General features: G+C 43.5%; 1 protein-coding gene across 8 annotated transcripts in view; it reads left to right on the top strand.

Annotated features, from left to right (window-relative positions):
- FGGY (FGGY carbohydrate kinase domain containing) overlaps positions 1-21,096 on the top strand; it is a 416,066-nt gene that overhangs the window by 321,088 nt on the left and 73,882 nt on the right. For 6 of the 8 annotated variants that reach the window (XM_082418642.1, XM_082418643.1, XM_082418644.1 and 3 more), the window contains 4 exons: positions 1,845-1,919; positions 7,766-7,886; positions 13,889-13,983; positions 15,857-15,948. In XM_082418642.1, coding sequence (XP_082274768.1) covers positions 1,845-1,919; positions 7,766-7,886; positions 13,889-13,983; positions 15,857-15,948 — 383 coding nt within the window. The remainder of the gene's footprint in view (positions 1-1,844; positions 1,920-7,765; positions 7,887-13,888; positions 13,984-15,856; positions 15,949-21,096) is intronic. The other 2 variants (XM_082418641.1, XM_082418647.1) reach the window with 2 other exon arrangements.

Below are 21,096 nucleotides of genomic sequence, written 5' to 3'. Positions count from 1 at the left end.
CACAGTGGCAAGCATGGGAGATACTGTGGTGAGTAACACAGTCTGTTGGAACACCTAGGTTCTGGCTTCCATGAACCTCTGGATTCTCTCTTAAGCAAATTATTTTCTCCTCTGTGAATTGAACTTCTATGATATCTGTGTTGCTCGTGTTCTCCTAGTTCTAACATTCTTATTGTACATTTAGGTCTCTAGGGACCTTTCTGAGAGATGTTCCTTCACAGAGTTATTGGCTGGGGAACATGCATCTTTAGAGCTCCTTTCTGATTTCTCATTCAAACCTCTCATGCTCCTCTGTGTTCAAATCAAAGCCGTTGTTCTCACTGACTGGCCCCATGATCTGCCAAAAAAAAAAACCTATCAGCAGGTAGCACTACTGAATTTAGGAATACCCGCTTCAGCCAACTTAGATGAGTAATCAGAACAGCTGGAACACACGATGCTAAGTGAGGACGGGAAAGACTAGACACTGGCGAAGAAAGCAGGGCTGACCCCGGGCAGAATCACTCAGAGAACACAGGGAAGGTGCTTCTGCTTCAGAATGAGGGCAACGGGGGGAGAACTTTTCACATGATCAATTTGCATTTGAGAATAAGCACTAGCTCCCTTGTAGAGAGGAGCCTAGCGCCATTAGAAACAGGAAGATTTGATCAGGAGCTATTTCAGCAATCAGGAAGGATGCGATGGAGGCCTGAATTAAAGAGATGAGTGACAGTGCGGACAAAGAGAGGGGGTGGCTTCAAAAGAGATTCTGGAGCTCAAATGTATAAGACTTGGAGACTGATTAAATCCTGGAAGGGAGAGAAAAGTCAGGGGAAAGTGTTCCCAGGTTTCTGGTTTGGGTAGTGGAGTGGTATCTGTGCCCTGTAACAGGCCAAGGCTGGCCCCTTAATCCCCGCTGGGGGTGGAATCTGGAGAGAATAATAAATGGGGCTGGAGCAATGAAGGACAGGGACTTTGGTAGACCACTAGGCTCTCCTATTTTAGTACAGGCTGCATGTCACCTCCTCATTGAACTCAGGACCATATACACTGTAGGGCCTGAGAAAAAGTATGTTACGTGAATTAATTTTGTAATGAAAATCTAAAGTGAACTCTGGCGTTGATGCCCACCAACTTCAGACTAGGCTTGAAGAAACCAGCAGTCTTCACCCTCTAGAAATGTCCCAAGAGGACACCTTCGTGAATGGGAGACATGAAAGTGAGACTGTGAACAAGTCTTGAAACTACCCAAATCCAACATCCTGTTCAGTTCTGGAATCTCTCAGAAATTGACATACTCCATATAAGCATGTGGTTCCGATTGACTCTAATGGGATTCCCTGGTAAACCACAGATTCTAAATTATCCCCTAGTAGGTATCACATTTATAGTAGACATGTTATTTTACTCTGAATACCCCCTGGATGCTGGTCCACTGAATTCTGACAGTAGCAGAATTCGGAATAAGATCACCTTTTACTAGAATGCCACTGCTACGTGTTCATCTCTGTAAGCCAAAGAAAATAGGTGTTTGTAATAAAAGAATAATGTTTTTAAAAAAGAAAGATATTTAATTCCATGCTAAGAAATATCAAACACAATCTCCTAAAAAAAAAAAAAATCTCCTTATAGTATTTGTTTTGTTTTTCTTTAATCCAAGGCAAGGCATTTTCTGTGGGGGAAGAAGGGATACTTTTTCCCAGGTCTGGAGATTAAACAATTTAGTAGTCACTTCACGTTCAGCTTACAAAAAGGGGATTTGCATATGAACTTGTTTCGGCAAGAAAACACATCTGAACGTGTTTCATGGGAACTATCTCTAACCATGGCGCCATCTCCTTCTTTTCTTTTCTTCATCCCTACAGGTCACCGGATTGAAACTATCTCAGGACCTCGATGATCTTGCCATTCTCTACCTGGCCACAGTTCAAGCCATTGCCGTAAGACAATTTAATGCCATTTTTAAAGAGACTTAGATCTATTAACAAACTTTAGACCATATACTCCCCAAGATACATCATATGTTTTTGTGTCAAAGATTCTAGGGAGCTTGCCAAAAATAGATGCTTGTCTGTGCAGAAGGAAATTCTAAAGGTCTTTACCTGCTTTACTAGTAGCCTCACGTAGCTGAAAGCTAAAAGGAGTTAAAGTCTTTGAACATCATGCTTACCATCTATCTAATTTGTCTTCTAAGTTCATTAAATAGAAGCAAGCAAGTAGATGCCATGTATGCTTGCATTAAGAAGAGCTGGCGTTAAGATTGTCCAGATTTATAAAACACATGATATTGTTCACTTTGCAAAAGGATCCAGTCTGGGGTTCCTTTAAATAGTAAGCTTCCTTGGAGCATGAAAATGTTTATTTTTATAATTAGCTGCTTAAATGAAAGGTTTGGATGGTTAGGGAAGGAGAAAGGGGGGAATTTAAAGTGTTAGAAGCTCCTAAACTGAAGATCAATCAAAAATGAAAACAAACTCCTAGAAGCCCAAACATCATTGTCTAAGGACTCTTATTGTCTAGAGGTGATCCATGAGTGAGCTACAGAAGGGTTCTAAACCCTGAAATCACACACGAAAGTTTGCACGTGTGTGCATGTTAGAAATTGCATTTGAAGGGAGTGGGTCATGGCTTTCAGGATCTCAGGGCTGGTAGGAACCCCAAAATAACAGTTAATCCAGTAAGGCTTAGCTGATCTGGAAATTGAATTGGGGACCAACAGAAAGGAAAAAATCAGTTCACTGAATTGAGAGTCAAAATTTATTTTTCAGAAATATACCTATTTAAACAAAGTACTTTTGTTTATTCATGCTATATGGACATATTTATATGCTATTCAATCTGTTTCTCCACATACCACTTTCATATCCTCATTGCTTCAAATAATAGAATTACTTGCATTTTTTCTGTATATCCATGTCATCAACAAAATTGCTTTTCTTATGTTTAGATTTATCCAGGTACCACATACACACAATAAGAGAGCAGAACTGGCCAACTCAATTAGATTAAACAGTCCTTTTTAGTTTATAGACCAATTTGACTGTATCTTCCTGAAACAACTATCTTATTGATTTAATAGCCTGTCCAGTTCAGTAATATCAGTCAGCCTGCTTTATTTATGGTAACTTGATCAAAAAAAGACAATTCTGACATCTATCAAAATGGCGGGAGTTAACTACCATGAAAAAATGAAAATGGAGAACAAAAATACGCATCAGTAATAAAAACAGTTATTTAGTGATCCTGCTTTACAGTAAAGATAATAATAATATCGATAAATAATATAGTTTGGGGGTATTATGTGCCAGGAACTACGCCAAATATTTTACATACGTTATCTGACTTTACCTTATGAGGGAGGTATCATAATCCCCCTTCCGAAGATTAGGATCTAAGCCTCAATGAGGTTAACTAACTTGATGGGTTTCATACAGCTAGTAAGTGGCAGAGCTGGGATTTGAACCCACAGCTTTCTAAAATAAAACTAGGTACACGATGAATTGAGGAGCTTTTTTGTTTGTTTTTGTTTTGTTTTGCTTTGAATTTTTGAATTTTATTTATTTTTTATACAGCAGGTTCTTATTCATCTATTTTATACATATTAGTGTATATATGTCAATCCCAATCTCCCAATAATTGAGGAGCTTTTATTTTCTGATGTTAATATCACTGTGTGAAAAGTCTCACAGTGGAATGAACCACTTGCATTAAAATAAATAATCCTGGAAAAGCAGAGGTGCGTGAGGCTCTTCCTTCTGAGTCCATGCTAAGAGGGGGACACGAAGAACGAGGCCACACAGGATGAGCCAAGGGGCACCATCCTGTGATGACAATCACTGGTCCCTCTCACTGACACCCACTCTCTGTGCCAGGCACCAAACAGGGTACTTCACCCACCCGTGAGTAACCCAGTAAGTAGGTGGGATCGTCCTCATTTTACAGACAGAGGGAACACTGCTTGCCAGGGTCAAACAGCTAGTGTATGGTAGAGTCAGAATCTGAACCTCTGTCTGTCTACTCTTAGGCTTTTGCTCTTTCCATGTTACCATGCTGCATTTTTCTTTGATCGGTTTGTAAAAGCTACATGATTGAAATAAGCCTTCAGGCATTCCTGAGAACAGTTTTGATTTGACACATCTTAGACGACATCATTAATTTAGCCAGGATTGTCTCACAGAGGTCCCCTTACTGGTAAGAAGTCCAAGAATGTATAAATTAGGTTAAACCTAATGCAGGCTGCGGGCTAGGGAGGGCTGGGATGGGGGAAAGCCAACTACATTTTCCCAAGTACTACACACTTGGAAAATCAATTTTGTATGTAATGGGCCGTACATATATTAAAAGCTATCATATTTATTCTGTCCATTGTTTTAATGACCTTTATAATACCATGAAGAGAAGGCAATTTAAGACAGATTTTTCGATAAGGCTATGTTGTATAGTCAGTTGAACTGTGAGTTCAGTCTGTTTTGCAAAAGTATCTGGGTGTTCTGATCTTTTAGTGCATTTGTGCATTTTAATGTGCATTTTAATGAAGCATTCTGATAACAGATATTTTCCCATGATGTTCAACTTGAAAAAAAAAATGTGTTCATTGACTCTGAATATTGCCTTTACACCTATTTGTTGTGAAGTTAAAGTTAAGCAAATTCTTCTCTGTAGTAATATCTATGGTTGATATTTTGTAAGAATGGGATGGAATTAGAGATATCGTAATGAAGTTAACTTGGGACTATGCAAAACCCTCCATGAAGTGAAATTCTCTCTTGACCAAGCTTAATTGAAAGACCTGTCAAACACCCCGTTTATTCATAGCCTGTTCATCTATAGCTTTCTTTGCAGAATAGACCCTTAAAAAGTACTATTTGCATTTGAAGTCTCCCCATTTGCATTTGGTTCTGTACATTCCCAGTGGAATAGCCTAATTTTAATTTAAATTTCTCTGTGAAAACATTTTTTCCAGAAAGGTGAGCACAAAATCATTTTAGCACAAAGCCCTTTGGTGGGGCATTTAAAGAGGGTGGAGTGTTTCACACAGTGGCGTCTGGGACACCGAAAGGGAAAAGGCCCTGTAACTAACCGGGCAGCCCGAGTGGGAAATTCCTGCTGACAATGCCACATGGGAGAGAGACAGGCTGTCACAGCCCCTCTGGAGCGAGTGCCTCTTGTTTGGATTGCTTCTTGCCTTTTCCCAGGGAATGTGCTTTGTGTTACTCTCCTCTCAGGCCTGCTAATCACATGAGGCCTCAGGTCTCTGATTTTAGAAACATCAGAAATATCGATTTTGCATGGCATTTCCATGCCTATGGGGAGGCAGCTTCCCCTCCCCTAAGGCAGATTGCATGGCTTTAGGCAAACTATAGAAATCCTAAATGGGGATAATAATATGCAGTTTTTGAGTTTTCCATGAAATTAGAGGTGATATTAAGGAGCACAGCAGAGTGCCTAGCATATAGCTAATAACCAGAATAGCTCTCATTTCTAAACGCCTTCCATGTACTGGACACTTCTATGAGCTTCAGATACACTGTCTACAGCAGCAGACTTGTAAAATAGATGTTACTGTATTTCATCAAGTCTAAGACCACATTTTAAATTTTTGTTGCATGTTAACATTTCAGACAATCCACGGAGTTATCAAATGAAAAATATGGTGTTATTATGCCCATTTTTAAAATGAGAATTGAGTCCTGGAAAGGTTAGGTATGGATTTGATTCAAGAAATAGGTGAAATGCCTGAATACCATCCCAGCTTTTTTTTAAATTCAAAAGCCATGCTCTTATCTCCTGCAGATTCATGCCCCTAGAGTACACTAGGGTTACCTGGAATCCACAGACACCAAATGATCCGTGGTAGATATAAGGGCATTTGTAGAACTACGGAAATTAGTTATCATATTATTTTATATATGACTTTTCTCTGGGGAGGTCAGTAGGGTTTATCATATTCTCAAGAGGGTTCGTGACCCCCCAAAAGCTTAAGAAAGAACATCTGGGGGTAATCAGCCATACTCAGTAAGCGGGATCTGGCCTTATAGGGTGCAACATGTTTTAAGTTTTTTTTTAACACACTACATCTGTGGATGATCTTTGGAGGCCCAAGTTTTACCTAATCCATATTCTTACCATATTCACTAATAGCTTCAACAAACCTGAAGATCTATGGGCTGGAAATGCTTGGTTCTGCTCCTGAACTGCCCCCATCCCTCATCATTTACTACACAGCAATCAGGATTTCACAGCCCCCTGGTCCCCAGATCACCCTCTAGCCCTGCCTCTCCCAGAGGCACCCTCTGGCCCCAGGGAGACAGCTCTCTGTAGAGTCCTGTGAAAGAAGCTTCTACATCCCCCCCACCCGGGGGTCAGGGGAGCATCCTGATAACTTCCTAAGCCCTCTTCCTTTACTTTGGTTAAGCCTCTGATGCCGCGTGCCCTCAAGCTGAACTGTCTTCTCCTCCTCTGTGCACCTGAACACCATCTTCCCAGCACCACTGTCACACCTTCAGCGAATCTGTGATCCTCTTCTGTCCAGCCCGAACCCCGCCTTCTTGGTGGTGGCACCATCTCTTGCCTCCCAGATCCTTGACCTCCGTATTCTCTCTTGACCTCCTCCTCCCCCTTGACCTTCTCCTCCATCCGCTTCAGCCGCTCACTCGCATGTCCACACCTGGGACTTGGTCATCCCCCAAAGTTGCTTACTCTCTGAACATCTCAAAGGCTATCTTGCCACCAAAAAACCCTCTCCCTCATTTCTCCCCAGAGCCACTTTCTCAATCATCGCCATGTGGCTGCCTCCTAAGATCATATCACAGTTCATCTTTTTTGTTTTTAATCCTTCTCTCAAAAAAAAAAAAAAAGGATGATTTTTGGACTTCCAGTTTTCAAACTTTCTAGGAAATTATGATTTTTTAGCTACTCGAATACGCTAGCTAAAAGTAATGACTTGTACATTAAGATTCACCTCGATGACCCTATGGTAGTGGTCTCTTGTCAAGCATCAGTAATTTTTACTTTAGTGAACTGAGCAAGACAAGGACGATAGATAACACATTTTCAGAAGAAAGGAAGACACAAGGGCTGAAATGAAAATATGGTGGAGCCCTGAACCAACCAGAGCATGTGGTTTCTGCATCATCCGAGATCACTAAGGACTGACTGGGGATGGATTCTGGCACTGGAAGCCTCCTTATTAGAACCACTACCTGGTTTCAGGTGGTAACAAAGGTTCTTTTGCCAGCCTGAAGTCTTGTGTCCTACCTTCTTTGTGCAGTTAGAGCCCTCTTTCCACGTTTCTGCTGCTGAGTTTGTTGGTGCCATTTCCAAGGAACAAACTTCTTTAGTTCCTCTTTAGGGAAGGAAAACTGACTCAGAGATCTCCAACTGTTATCATTGGAGTAGAGCTGCCAATTACTCCATTCCCCGTACCTCATAGAGGACCTGGGCCGTAATGGACACTCATCAAATATGTATTTGAACGAACTGTGTTAATATGAACTGTGTTAACATTGTCAACTCTTTTTGTCAACATTGTATAACTACTGATAGAAGCAAATGGTGCAATGATTCAGAAGGTTTTGGAGTCAGGCAGGCCCAGGTTGGAATTCCTGCTCTGCAACTTAATATAATGGTGTGATCACGGGCAATGTAATCTTGAGTCCTGACTTTCTGAGGTAGTGTATCTAGAGCTCCTAGTGCGGCATCTGGTACTGGGTAAACACTGAGTAAATGTTCCCGATCATTTACCTTTGCTACCGTACTGATGCTTTCTTCTGTTCTTCCCTTTAAGTTTGGGACGCGCCTCATTATAGAGGCCATGGAGTCAGCAGGGCACTCGATCAGCACCCTTTTCCTCTGTGGGGGCCGCGGCAAGAACCCGCTTTTTGTGCAGATGCATGCGGACATTACCGGTAAGTCTAAGAAGAAGGAGAGAAAGTCACTGTAGGCTTGGCAGCAAATGGGCATGGCCAAGATCTAGACAGGGTAGAGAACAGGAAGATATAAGTAGTGTGCCAAATTATTTTGAATATATTGAAATGTATTTTTTTTTCTTAAGACAGCTATGGTTGTCACAGTGGGGAAAGTGACTTCTATGTGTATCTAACGATTGGATCATGGTAAGAAATGAGACACGAGAGGTCAGCAAGGACTAGATCTTAATTCAAGTATTTACTCGACAGTCTTGAGTACCTCTTCTGATCCCCTCCATTGCGGGCAGTATTGAAACTACAGAGATGACGACATGATCCCTGCCCCCAGGGAGCTCAGGGTCTATTGAAGAAGGCAGACAGCAGACATGTCAAATCTAGTGTGGCAAGAGCTCTGAGTGAGAAAAGCACAGGGTATTATGGAAACACCGTGGGCCACCTCGCCCTGGTTTGGACCTGTGACGGTGCAGAGCAGGTGACTGGAGGAAGTGATAAGGAAACTGTTTGAAGAAAGATTGCAGAGCCCAGCCATGGTGGAAGCTGTGGGTGTCTGGCTGCAGATGGGGGTTTGGGCCCTAAGACCCCCAAGATCCTGTGATTCCTTCTCGGCTCATCAGAGTCAGGGATCGTGACACAGATGGAGAGAATCCAGGGTAATGGGCTGATCTCTCTGTGATATGAGCAGAGCAGGATCTGTAGTGCAGACCCCTGGGCCCCATAGGCAGGAGGCTTGCTGCTATCCCAGAGGCTGGCCTGGGCTTCCATCCCTCTAGACCTGTGCCCTCATGCCCCTTGCTCCTTTCTCTCCCTGTGTCTCCTGGGGACTGATGTCCCCCCTCCCCACCCCATCCCGGGGTGGCCAGGCACCAGGGCTGGGCAAGGATAGGGAAGTAGGAGAGAATTGGACCCTGCTCACAGCCCCACCTCCAGTCTCATCTGAGCCCACCCTCCACTGGCCTCTGTTCATCATGATCTCTTGCTGTCCCCTGTCCCCTGGATTCCTTACCTCTGACAGCTGGGTGGGTCCAGGTTTCTGCCCCTGACTCTCCCTTCCCCGTCCAGGCCATGCAGATCCCTGCAGGTGAGAGCTTTCCCAAACATGATGGGCAAAATTTACCCCCTGCACATCGTGAGATCAAACTAAATAAGTTACTGATCCCCATCTTAAAGGTAGGGAGACTGAGGCACAAGCCAGAGAACAGTATCAAAAAGCACACAGTCTAAGGGTAAATATATAAAAATAGGTATAGAAATGACTACCATTAACCACGCTCCCACTCTGTGTTGATATGAATCACCCTATTTACATTTAATCCGCACACACCACCAAAAGGTAGAAATTGGTGTCCCCGTCTTACAGACAAGGAAACTGAGGGTCAGGAAGGTGAGTTAAATTAACTGTCCAAGGTCAGACACCCAGTAGGGGCAGGACCAGGATTGTACCAGGTGTGTCCAGACCCAGCGTCCCCTACACTATGCTCTGACCCCGGTTTCTTAACTTTTCTGCTCAGTTTGTAACCATTTGATGATGACTCCTCCTTTCCTAAAGTGTCCAAAACCTATGGCAGTAGGCCATTCTGAGGCAGAAAGAAGAAAGACGTAAAAAGGAGCCCAGATTACCTTAGATTTTTCCTAGGAGAAAAGCCATGACTACATTTTATCTCAAAGTCAGCTAGCTTGTTCAAGTACAGTTCAGACTTAAAATCTGATCTGTGAGTGACTTTTTAATTTCCAGCCTCCAAATAGCCACCAAAACCTCCTACCTGGATTCAGGAGGGGAGACAAAATCAACCTTGGCTAACACATCACCCAAGGGAATGGGAAACAGGGCCCCCCAGAGCAGGGCAGCCAGTGAGACCCAGGTCCTGACTCTGCACCGCTGCTCCAGCCTTTACGAAAGTGAGTTCTCTTCCAGGCCTCACACCCCTGAGCTGACTCAGAAGCAGGGGTGCAGTGGCTTCAGAGAAAGTTCTGCTTTGGAAACTGTTCTCCTTCAGGCTCATGAATGAAAAGGCTGTTAATCGTTATTTGGATTCCAATTGAAACTGGACCCTTTGTCTCTGACTGTGGACCAGTTACAGTTCCGGACAAAGGGGCCTTTTCTTTGGCCTGAAACTCCTCTGCCTTGGGAAGCCGGTGATTGACAAGTGATGGCAAAGTGCATCTGCCTTTAAATGCTTTGGGTTCTGCTAAACTCATTAATGCGTCAGATAAAATAGTTCACATTCCAGGCAAAGCTGCCTTCTTCCTCTCCTTCACCCAGCATTCTGAGAAAAGAACACATTTGCATTTGTTTCTGCAAAAGATGGGTACACAAGCCGGGGGTGTATAGGTAGAGCGTTTGGTGCCTTTAAACGTTGTAATTGCTCTAGTTTTCCTGCAAAGAAAGCTGTAGAAAGAACCATAGACCTGGTACATGATTCTCAGGAATACATGTGAAAAACACAATGGAATTTGGGAGATGCTTTGGAGATAGAGTGGAGTAATGGAAAGCGCAGGGGACCAGCTCTGTGACTTTGGGCAAGTTGCTTTACCTCTCTGAGCCTCATTTCCCTCTTCTGAAAGGTAGAGACAATATTATTTCCCTCAGATAGATCATGCTGAGGAATTAATACTCACAAGTTTGTGAACACCAATCTCTGTGCTTCACTTAAAATAGGTGTTCAATGAATGTTAGCTCACTTCTTCCCTGAAGGCAGCCCCACGCCAAAAAGGTGGTGCGTTTCAGAAAAAAAGGAAGTTAAATATTTTGTAAGCAAATCTTTGCCATTTGGGGAACAGTTTGCTCCTGCCCTGGGCAAGCAGGGAGAGTAGGGTTTTGCCAACTTGGGAAATGTCCTCTACGTGAGGAGGAAGAATCTCCCTGTACCCTGGGCATATAGTTAACTGTGGTTTCAAGAAATACTTGGTGTGTACTAAGTAATTGTAGGTTTCCCTCACTGACTTGGGACTAAATGTTCCTACTAAATTTTGTTTTGTAGAATTCTGGCAGTTTCAGTAGGGGTTTCCCTCTTCCTGCCTTATTCATTATTTCACTCATTTGCTCCTTCATGTATTCATTCTCTGAGTACACATGCTGAGCTTGGTGCGGGCATGCAAAGAAGAACAATAATGTCCTGCCAAGAGGGCCATTACAAACAGAAAAAGTGCTCTCGTGCTCTGACCACTGTCCAGCGAGGACGGGGTACCCAGAGGACGCTGGTGGCAGTGTGAGTCAGATCCAGGCAGAGAACAGATGACACACTCAGATTGGATTAACTGGAGAACACTGGAATAAAGGGTCTATTTACAGAGGTGTGGGCAGGGTTGAGGGAAACCCCGGTCACCAGGCAGTACCGTGGGGCTGCTCGCAGTCTGACCACCCCTAGACTTGCAGGGGCTGGGGCAACAGGTAACCCACCTGAGACTGAGGGGCTACGTGAAGAGGGGCCGCGTGGCTGGAGACGAGCTCAGTCCAGGATGTGGCCGGAGGACAAAGGGGCTACAGACTTTGTCCACACGGCAGTGTCCCAGGACCCAGAACAGGTGTTGGGGCCGAGGTGAGAAGAGGGTGGGAATAACTGAGATGCGGTAAACATTAAGAATCATAATAGCTAATGCCAATTTAGTGCCTCCTCTAAGCACTTTTAACCCTCACAGCAACTCTGTGAGATCAATGGAATTTTAACCTCATTTTGCATCTGGGGAAACAGGCACAGAGGGGTTAAGTAACTTGCCTAGGATCACACAGCTAAGGCAGGGAGGAAGCCAGAATTCAAACCCTGGCAGCTTGGCTCCAGAGCACTTTGGGCTGCAACTGGAGAGCTGATGGGGGATCCACCCGGCTCCTCTGGTTTCCCGTTCCCGAGGAGAGGGGCCTGTGAGTAGTTCCTCCCTGCTCAGACCAGTGAGGCTTTGACAGGGTAAGGAGGGCTAGGAGGCGAGCAGCATGTGGAGTGCTGTCTTCTAAAAAGTCCCAGGGCCGTGGGATGGTCATGGTCACACCCCCGTCCCCATGATCCCCAGACTCTGCAAAAGCTTGCGGTGCTCTCTCCTGATGCAGCCAACACAGCCCTTCCGCGTGGCCTGGTGTCTTTCCTGATCCTCTGGATGGTTGATGGGCACCTGCCCCATCCTTTCCCTGCTGGTCCACTTTCCAACCCAGATGAAGTGCGTGGAGGAGGGCTTCACCTCTCACTGAGATTCATCCTAACAACAGCGGCCACCACTCTCAAGGGCTTATCATAGGCCAGGAAATGTGTTAAGCCCCATATGTGCCCTTTTTCATTGATCCTCACAGCAAATCTGTTATCATCCCCATTTTACACAGGGAGAAACTGAGGCTAAAGGGTTTAAGTGACTTGCTGAAGGACACAGGGCTAGTGGAACCAGGTCTGAGCTTTTCCCAGAGACCCCACCCCACCTGATACTTGTCAGCAAAGTCTCCAGTGCTGGCCCTGCAGTGTGGTGCTGGTACTCCTAAGTCCCCTGGGATATGTGTGGGAATTCTGTCCTCCACCCCCTTTGTCTGGGACGGCTGGGGCAGCTGCCCCAGCCCTGGAGTAGGACAATGAGTTAGGAGATGGTGGGAGCACAGAGGAGGATGTGTCAGGGAACTCTTGCTAGAAAAGATAGGAAGAGAAATTCAGTCTTTGGAAAAATAATGTCTTTGAGTAGAGGAAGATCTCATAGGTCTGGCCACAGAGCTTACCTCTGTGGAGTTTGCTGCCATCTCCTGATTAGCAAATATATTTATATTTTATGTACGTTTCTTTTCATATACACACACACATAAAATACTAAGAATTCTAACTTATTCCTATTCACCTTAAGTCCACTGTGAACCTTCAGCCTCTGGGAGTTGTCATGTGGAGTGTTCCTCCCTGCCTGGTGGACCCCTACTCATCCTTCAAATGCTTGTTTAATCCTGAGCTCCCCTGCTCTGACCCCCTTCCCCATCTCGAAAATTCATTCATTCATCATGTAAGCAGTTACAATGCGCTAGACGCAGCTCTCAATTCCAGGGATTCAGCAGTGGACAAAAAGTCCCTGCCCTCATGGAGCTTATGTTCTAGCAGGCAAGACAGACAGTAAACAAGAGAAGTAATAACACAGTGTTGGAAGGCAATGAGGAAATCATGAGGCGGGTAAGGGATGTTGTGGGTAAGTTGTCATTTAACTTCAGATGGTCAGGAAAGCCGCAGTGGGGTGGGGGGGGATGTTTGCACAGACTTGCAGGAGGGAGTTGCCATGGGGACATCTGGAAGCAAGTGACCCAGACAGAAGGAACAGCACAAGCAAGGGCCCTGAAGCAGATTCAAGAAAGAACAAGGAAGCCGGGCTGTGTGGCCCGGAGGAGAGGAGAAGCCAGTCAGGGTGGAAGAAGTGGCACCGGTCCTGGAGGGCCTTGTCAGCCTTGGTAAGGGCTTTGGCTTGTACTCTGAGGCCCCTGAAGGAAGGATTCATCACACCCTCTCTCACTACTTCCCTTTCCTTAGTGCATCTCAGTTGGAAACCCAACCCCCTGTGTGGGCTTTATCTCTCTCTCATCCATTTCCTCTTTGAGACCTGAAGAGCAGGACAGTCTTATTCATCTCTATATCACTGGCCCCGCAGAGCGCTTTGTAAATGTTTGTTTAACTACTTGAAATGGCAGGTAGCAGCTAGCAGAAGCTTGGAAAACCTGGGCAGAAAGGTCTCCTGAGTTCAGATACATATAGATATATAAATAGATGATTGATAGATAGATAGATAGATATAGATATAGATATAGATATATGGTGTTGGCTTCCAGGGGACCCTTGGCTACTGCAGCAGCAGGCAGAGGCAGGGAAGTCCTTTAGAACCAGGTAATCCCAAAGAACAGGGAACTGCAAGGGGGAGGGGAGGGAGCACTGCCGCTGCCTTTACATCAGGTGTTTGTGCTGCTGGAGCTGCTGGCCAGCTCCCCACGTGGCCCCTGGCCCGACTACTCCCTAACCAAGGTGTGGCCTTGTCCTGCGCAGGCATGCCTGTGGTCCTGTCGCAAGAGGTGGAGTCTGTTCTCGTGGGTGCTGCTATTCTGGGGGCCTGTGCCTCGGGGGATTTCGCTTCTGTGCAGGTACGTGAGGACCGAGGGGTGGGCTGCGGCCCCTCCCCTGTCTGGGGCTGTTCTTCCTCTTGACAGCAGTGCATGTCTTGCGAAGCACACACAGGATGTAATTAAGAAATGATAGGTTCCAGCCAGGGAAAGCACAAACACTTCTAGCCTCAGACATATTTATTGCAGTTTTCGTTTGACTTGGCCTCCGTTACTGTCAGTCGTTCTGTCTTTCTGTTGGTTTTCTTTTTTTCTCCTTTAAAATAGCTCTTATATTATTTCATTTGAATTTCCCCTTGACCATTTTTCTTTTAGCAAGTGAAACAGGTAAGGTACAAAACAAATTTTTCATGTGAATTTCTGATTTGTATTTGCTTCTTTCATCTCCACCCACCACTTTTCAAATACCTATGAGGTCTCTTTCAACAAGGGACACAAATGAAAATGTTAGTAAAAGGGAGTTAGAAGAAGAAATAAGGAACAAAGATATAGGAAGAAGGAAACAACTCGATGGCAATGATGGAGCAGACAGTTTGACTCTGAGCTTCCTGGCAGCCAAGACAAAAAAGAACACATGATAAGTTACATAATTCTTATTTTCAAAAAGAGGAAGCATACTAGTTTCTTTGGGAGACAAAGCTTTTCCTACCACTGAATTGCAAGACATTTCACATGTGGGTTTTATGGAGAGACTTTGAGTGGTAAAATAATAGGATTAACAACAGGTTTACAAAAAAGGTAGAGAAGCAGTATAGTTTAAGGCTGAAAGCACAAGCTCTGAAGTCAACCCTTGGTTGACTTCCAACTAGTTCTGTAACCTGACCATTCTGCTCTCCACTCCATTTCTTTATCTGTAATAATAATCAGGAGCACATTATGAGTTCTTTCTCTGGACCAGGAATGCACGTTCAGTCCCGCAACAGCTCTATGATTCCCATTTTATAGTTGAAGAACCTGAGGCAAAAACAAGTTAAATAACTTGGCTTACGTTGAAGCAGCTAGTAAATGCCAGAACCAAGAAGTCTAGCTCCCAAGCTGTAACTGAAAGTTGAAGAAATATTTGTTCAGCTGAGCACCAGAGAGCTTAAGTGACTTGCCCACGGTCTCAAAGTCAGGACTAGAAGCCAGGTTTTCCACCAGTAGCCCAGTAATGAGAGCTTTATTTATTGTGACCCTCTTACGTACCAAGAACTATGCTAGGTGCTTTTCATATAACCTTCCTGGTACCTCTCACAACACACACAGGCAACAGAGATCCAGAAAGATTATGGAACTCAAGTGTACACTATTGGAAGTGGTCACACGCAAGAGTCTGATACCAATATCTGTGCTCTTTGTGCCACATTTTGGGAAGTGTGGTGCACGGCACCCTGCCCAAGCCTCTCAAGTTGATGCTTGTGAAATATCCCTTCCAAAGAATTGAACCCACTCATGAATGCGTGTGGACCTTAACTGGAGTTTTTAAACAAAGATGGTAGAGTTTTCAGCTTTTTTCTGGATTTTCTGGTGCTGTCTCAGGAACATCACATGGAGATGTTTATTTATTGTTGAAATGTCAGTGACTTGTCAATTATTATTTTAATGTGTTGATTTATGAAGATGTTCTCATAACTAGGTGCCTTGCACTTCCTGGGACAAAGCATAATTGCCAAAACAAAACAGTAGAGTTGCTTACTAAGGCCCTGCATAGGTTACTGCATATTATGGACTGGAAGTTTCTGTCCCCTCAAAATTCACATTTGAATCCCTAACCCCACAGTGTGATGGTATTTGGAGATGTGGCCTTTGGGAGGTGATTTTGATTAGATGAGGAAATGAGGGTGGGACCTTTATGGTGAGATTAGTGCCCTTATGCGATGAGACACCAGAGCTTACTTTCTCTCTGCCATGTAAGGACACGGCAAAAAGGGGGCCATCTGCAAGCCGGGAAGGGAGCCCTCACCAGAGCAGCCATGCTGGCACCTTGATCTTCGTGCCTCCAGAACTGTGAGAAAATGAATTTCTATTGTTTAAACACCCAATCTGTGCTATTTTGTTATGGCAGCCCAAGCAGATGAAGACACCTCATTGAATCTTGACAGTCTCCCTGCCTGCGGGATAAGGCTTTTTATTCCTGTGTTATATGTGAGGAAACCCAGGCTCAGAGAGGTTTCAAGAAATTTGCCCAAGGCTGCAGTTAATAAGGGGCAGAAGCAGAATTGAAATCAAGGTCTCTCTGGATTATATCCTCTGTTGATTTTCATTCTTTTTTTACTTTAGCCTAATTTTTTTTTTTCTCGAAAAAAAATATTTGGCTTCTTAAATGTTCAAAGGTGAATTTCCGGAAAAGAAATGTCATTGGTCACAAATCAGGAGACAGTCTGCCACTGAAACAGAGTAGTGTGACAAGATCTGACTGCTTTATCAGATACTTCATACCATGCCTTGTGGCACCTCATTGACATCTTAGTCAAATCTGGAGTTTCTAGCTCTGAGAAGATTCCACTCACATCCTCTCCTAAGTGGAAACTGAGCTTCATCCCACACTGACATCTTCTTCACTACATAATATTTTCCCTTAATATTCTGGAACAGTATCTAAGATATGGTAGATCGAAAATTGGAATTGTTGACTTGAGTAGCAGCTGCAAGGCTCACAACATCTTAAAGACAAGTTCATGTCTCCTATTCAACCCGAGGAATTATGTGCCTCTCCTGACTATTTTTAGGAGCCACTGTAATCTAGTAAATAAAGCCCCCAGGTGCCAGAGACCTGAATCTTACCTGTCATCTCATGCCTGAGGGAATCCGTGTGGTCTTAACCTCTGTGCATGGTTGTTGTACATCTTCAGACAATGTCACTTGGCCTCTCCAGGTGCTCATTTCATTTGTTTGTTTTATTTCCTTTTTAAAAAATGTTTAAATAAGAATTGCCATTCCTGTGGAACTGCTGAGATAGAGCCTTTGAAAGATTCAATGACCTCCGTGAAGCCCAGGTATAATTGTCAACATTGTAATAATGATTATATTTGGAAATGTAAATGCCTGTCAACTTGGCTTCATTCACCCCTCTCTAAAGAAGAGGTGCCAACCTATGTGCCCCAGGCCTGGAGACCAGCTCAGGATTCTGGCAAGTTGAGAATTACTTCCTCCCTGTGATTCATATTTTTCAATCTGAACTTCAACACAGTTTTTTCTTTGAACTTCAAAGATCCTAGCTTGATCTTCAGGGTGCCTGGCACTCCTTCCTGTAAGAAAGCTGAGCAGAGCTTGCCAGCAACTCAATGATTCCAGCAGGCCAGATGTTTTGTCTTCTCATAGACCACACATCTGGTCGTTGGATAAAGGATTTCACTTCTTATCTAGATGGGCAGACTTTGGTAGACTCAGCCAGAGTCATCTCCTTCAGAATGAAGGAAAGTCATCTTCTTCATCTTCCTTCAGATGAAGGAAAGGCTAAGAAGACTCCAGAAGACCCAGGCTGCAGACCTAGGGAAGAGTCCTACGTGCCCAGGGAGACAGGGTTTCCCAATTTCCTAGGCCCATGAATGGATGACTCCAGCCAGGGGTAGAGCGCTATACCTTCCTTTGGCGGTACCAACAGATCAGAAGGACTTAGAAATGTGGATTTTACTTACAGCTATTGCAAACTTCTATATATTTTAATTCTGGGGGAAGTTTATCAGCTGGAGGGAAAGGGATAGTGGATGGAATTTTCTGATGGGGGTATTAATGGGCGAGATTGGTCAAGTACAAGGTCCATTGCTATTCCAAATTTTGAAGCCTGCTGACAGTTCCTGCTTCCACCTCTTGTTCATTTATCCGTTCATATTCTCATCCTCAGAGTCTCTCTCTCCCTCTCTTCCTCTGCCCTTTCCTACCCTCCCTTCCTTTAGACAACTAAAGTCTTCCTGCTATTCCCTTTCCAAATTAGGATCTCACAAAGGGTAGTTATAGCCGTCCATCTGCATTAAAGAGTAGAATGACTAATAATATCTTAAAGAATTGTTCCTCTCCAGAAATGGTGTTCTCCTTTTAGTAGTTTTCAAAACTATTCTTCCACTAGACAGGGTGACAAGTATGATGTCACAGTTGTCTTTGTATCTGCAGCTTAATAAAATGGAATCAAATCACAGAGATGCCATTTTCATGGTAAAAGTTCATCTATTGAGTAAGTGGGAGGGGATGCAAGGAAGGAAGTCTCCCTCCCTCCTTATAGTTATCCAGGCAGTCTTGGCATCTGTGGCCTTTCCACCTGACCACTCCCCCATCCCTAGAATGTCACCCATCACTCCTCTGACCATCGGTGTGCTCCAAAGTGATCCTCTCAAATTCTGAATATCATGGAAAGCAAATAATTATAATTAGAAGTTGGGAGCATCCCATAACAATTCTCTAGGCTCCCAGGCCCTGGGAAATAAACACACTGGAAAAAAAATCACTTTATGAACTATCAACATGCTTACATTCCCTAAGCACAGACAATAGAGAGGTTCTAAGAAATGCAAAGGACACATAAAACAAGAAACCGGTTTCAAGATGCCATGAGAGAAAACTCAATCCAATGGCAAAGAGGCAGAAATACAAAATGGCTTTCCACTTTCTGCTTCCTTCAGCCCCTCTGCAGATGTCATTAGCTTCCCGTAATGTCTTATCTTAAAAGAAAGTTTCTTTACCCCCAAGACTATTTATATAAAATAAGCTTTAATTCTAACTGTGCTATTGATATTTATCTTGACACCCACCCTTCCCCCCAAAAAAAACAGTAGAGGAAGCATCTGAAGCAAAAATCAGCAGAAGGAGACAGTGACAAGAGATCAAAATGAATTCAGCCATCATTTTAATGGTAGTACCAGAGTAAAGAAAATAAGCGCTTGGAATCAACCAATTAATCAAAACCCTTTTTCCTCCCACGGTGTGAGGGTTGCCGCCTCTGTAAACCATTGACTCCGTGCGTTCCCACCATCAACTTTCCCTGTCACGTTCCAGACAGACTCCTGTGTCTCGCAGACCAATGCATCTAAGTGGCCAGTGGAGAGCGGTGATTACTCACCCTTTCTGTAATGTGTGCCCACAGGATAAACTATCCGCGCTGACCGCAGTGGTCTACCCTCAAGGTCAGTCCTTGCAAACATCCTCACTGCTTAGCTGAAGCCTCTCCTTCTGTTCTTTTTCATGAAATTTACTTCATTTAGAGCCAGTTTATATTCATCACCTATTATGTGCTTCAAAGCCTGTTATTTTTTTTATGCTATACAATACGTCTCCATTCTGTTTTATTTTGTGAGAGTCAACTTTCTGTGTTTTTTAGTCCTGTTTGGCTTCCTGTCACCATAAATACCAGTTTTACATTTTGCAAAGTGAATTTGATTACCATGATCTTGCTTTCTGGAGGTTTGGAAAGACTGATATATAATAGATGTTCAGAAATATGAAACCATGCCATTTCTTGGCACGTTCAATCTTAATTTGCTGGGTTTCTTTCCTTTTTCTGGAATACAACTACTAATTCATGTTCATTGGGAAAAAATAAGAAAATTCAGTTAAGCTGAAAGAAAAATATGAAAACACTGATATTACTACCCTAAAACAACCACTATATTAGATTCTGGCTTCTATCTTTGTAATCTTTTTTACATACTTTTAAATTATTTTATACTTTTCTAAATTACAAAACTGTGTTCATACAATGCATATTGTTTTGTAGCCTTTTTTCCCCCACCCAAAAATACATAGTAAACATCTTTATTTATCATGTTTGTAGGCTGTACAATTTTCTGCCCCATAGTATACCAGCGATCCCCAACCTTTTTGGCACCAAGGACTGCTTTCGTGGAAGAAAATTTTTCCACAGATGGGGGTGGGTGGGCAATGGCTCAGGCGGTAATTCCAACGATGGGGAGCGGCCGATGAAGCTTCGATCCCTTGCCCTCCGCTCGCCTCCTGCTGTGCGGCCCAGTTCCTGACACGCTGCGGACCAGTAGCGGTCCGAGGCCCCGGGGGTTGGGGACCCCTGCTATATACCATGACTTATTTCCCCAGTCCTCTAGTTTTGAATACTTAGGTTGTCTCCGTTGTTTTAAAGAATGCTGCAACTAACGTCTCTGTATCTAAATTTTTGCCCGCACCCTAAATTATTTACACAAACTAAATTATGGAGGTATAGTTGTTTGGTCAAAAAGTTTGCCTAACTTTTAGGATTTTGATACATATTAGCACTTTATACTCCCACCAATAGTGTGTGAAAATTCAGGGCTCACATTCCTTGTGTATAAGGCATCTTTTGCTGTGAATTTTAGTTTCATTTGGCTTTCATTCCCAGGTCTCTTAAAATCCTATTTATTTCACATATGGTCCTGATACTATCAGTTTTTTTTAGTAACCTTTTGCCCTTTGCTGCTTAAGCATGTGTTTCAGGAGATAGGAGATTCTGGTTTCTAATTAAATGGATTCAGGTTTCTGATTGGATTTTCTGTATCCTGTCCCATATGTGAGCGCCTCATAGAAAATCAACAGAAAACCTGAAATGGTAATTAATAGTCTAAAGAAGGGTTAAATTAAGAATGCGATGCTGGTCCTAACATTCTTTATACTTATTGCCATACCTGGTTAACAGTACATTCTTATCTTTTTGAGAATTGCTCCCACTCAAAAAAAAAAAAAAACAAAAAACCAACAACAAATTCAGGTTCTGATTAATTATACATCTCCTTGTTCCAATCCAATTGGCAGAATGGCACCATGGATATAAAAGTCAAAAATTAGCGCAAAATTAGAATTCTATTTTTAGGAAATTATTTCAATTTGTCAGATATGTGACATTTGACTCTCCTGTTCCTCACAGGGTGATCCTGGAACAGGGCCTGTTCCTTTCCATCCTTTGTCATTCATAGAATCCTTGCATCAACCAGTGGATGTTAACAGTCCCCACTGCGCAGATGAGGACAGTGAGGCATGGAGAGGTCATATGACTTTGCTTGATACAAAGTCCATGCTCTTTTTGTTCCATCAAACCATGTTCTTCACATTCCAGTAAATATATATCTGTTGCTCGGAAAAAGTGTAGATTCCAGTATAGCCCTTTAGCTGCGCTTCTACAGGGTAGTATGGTTTATAGAACATATCAGCAGCACATGTTTAGCCTCACTGCTTGGT

Source organism: Balaenoptera physalus (assembly GCF_965194825.1).
Source record: "Balaenoptera physalus genome assembly, chromosome: 1".
NCBI lineage: Eukaryota > Metazoa > Chordata > Mammalia > Artiodactyla > Balaenopteridae > Balaenoptera > Balaenoptera physalus.
Note: the sequence above shows the minus strand (reverse complement) of the source record. Positions and strands in the feature narration are given on the sequence as shown.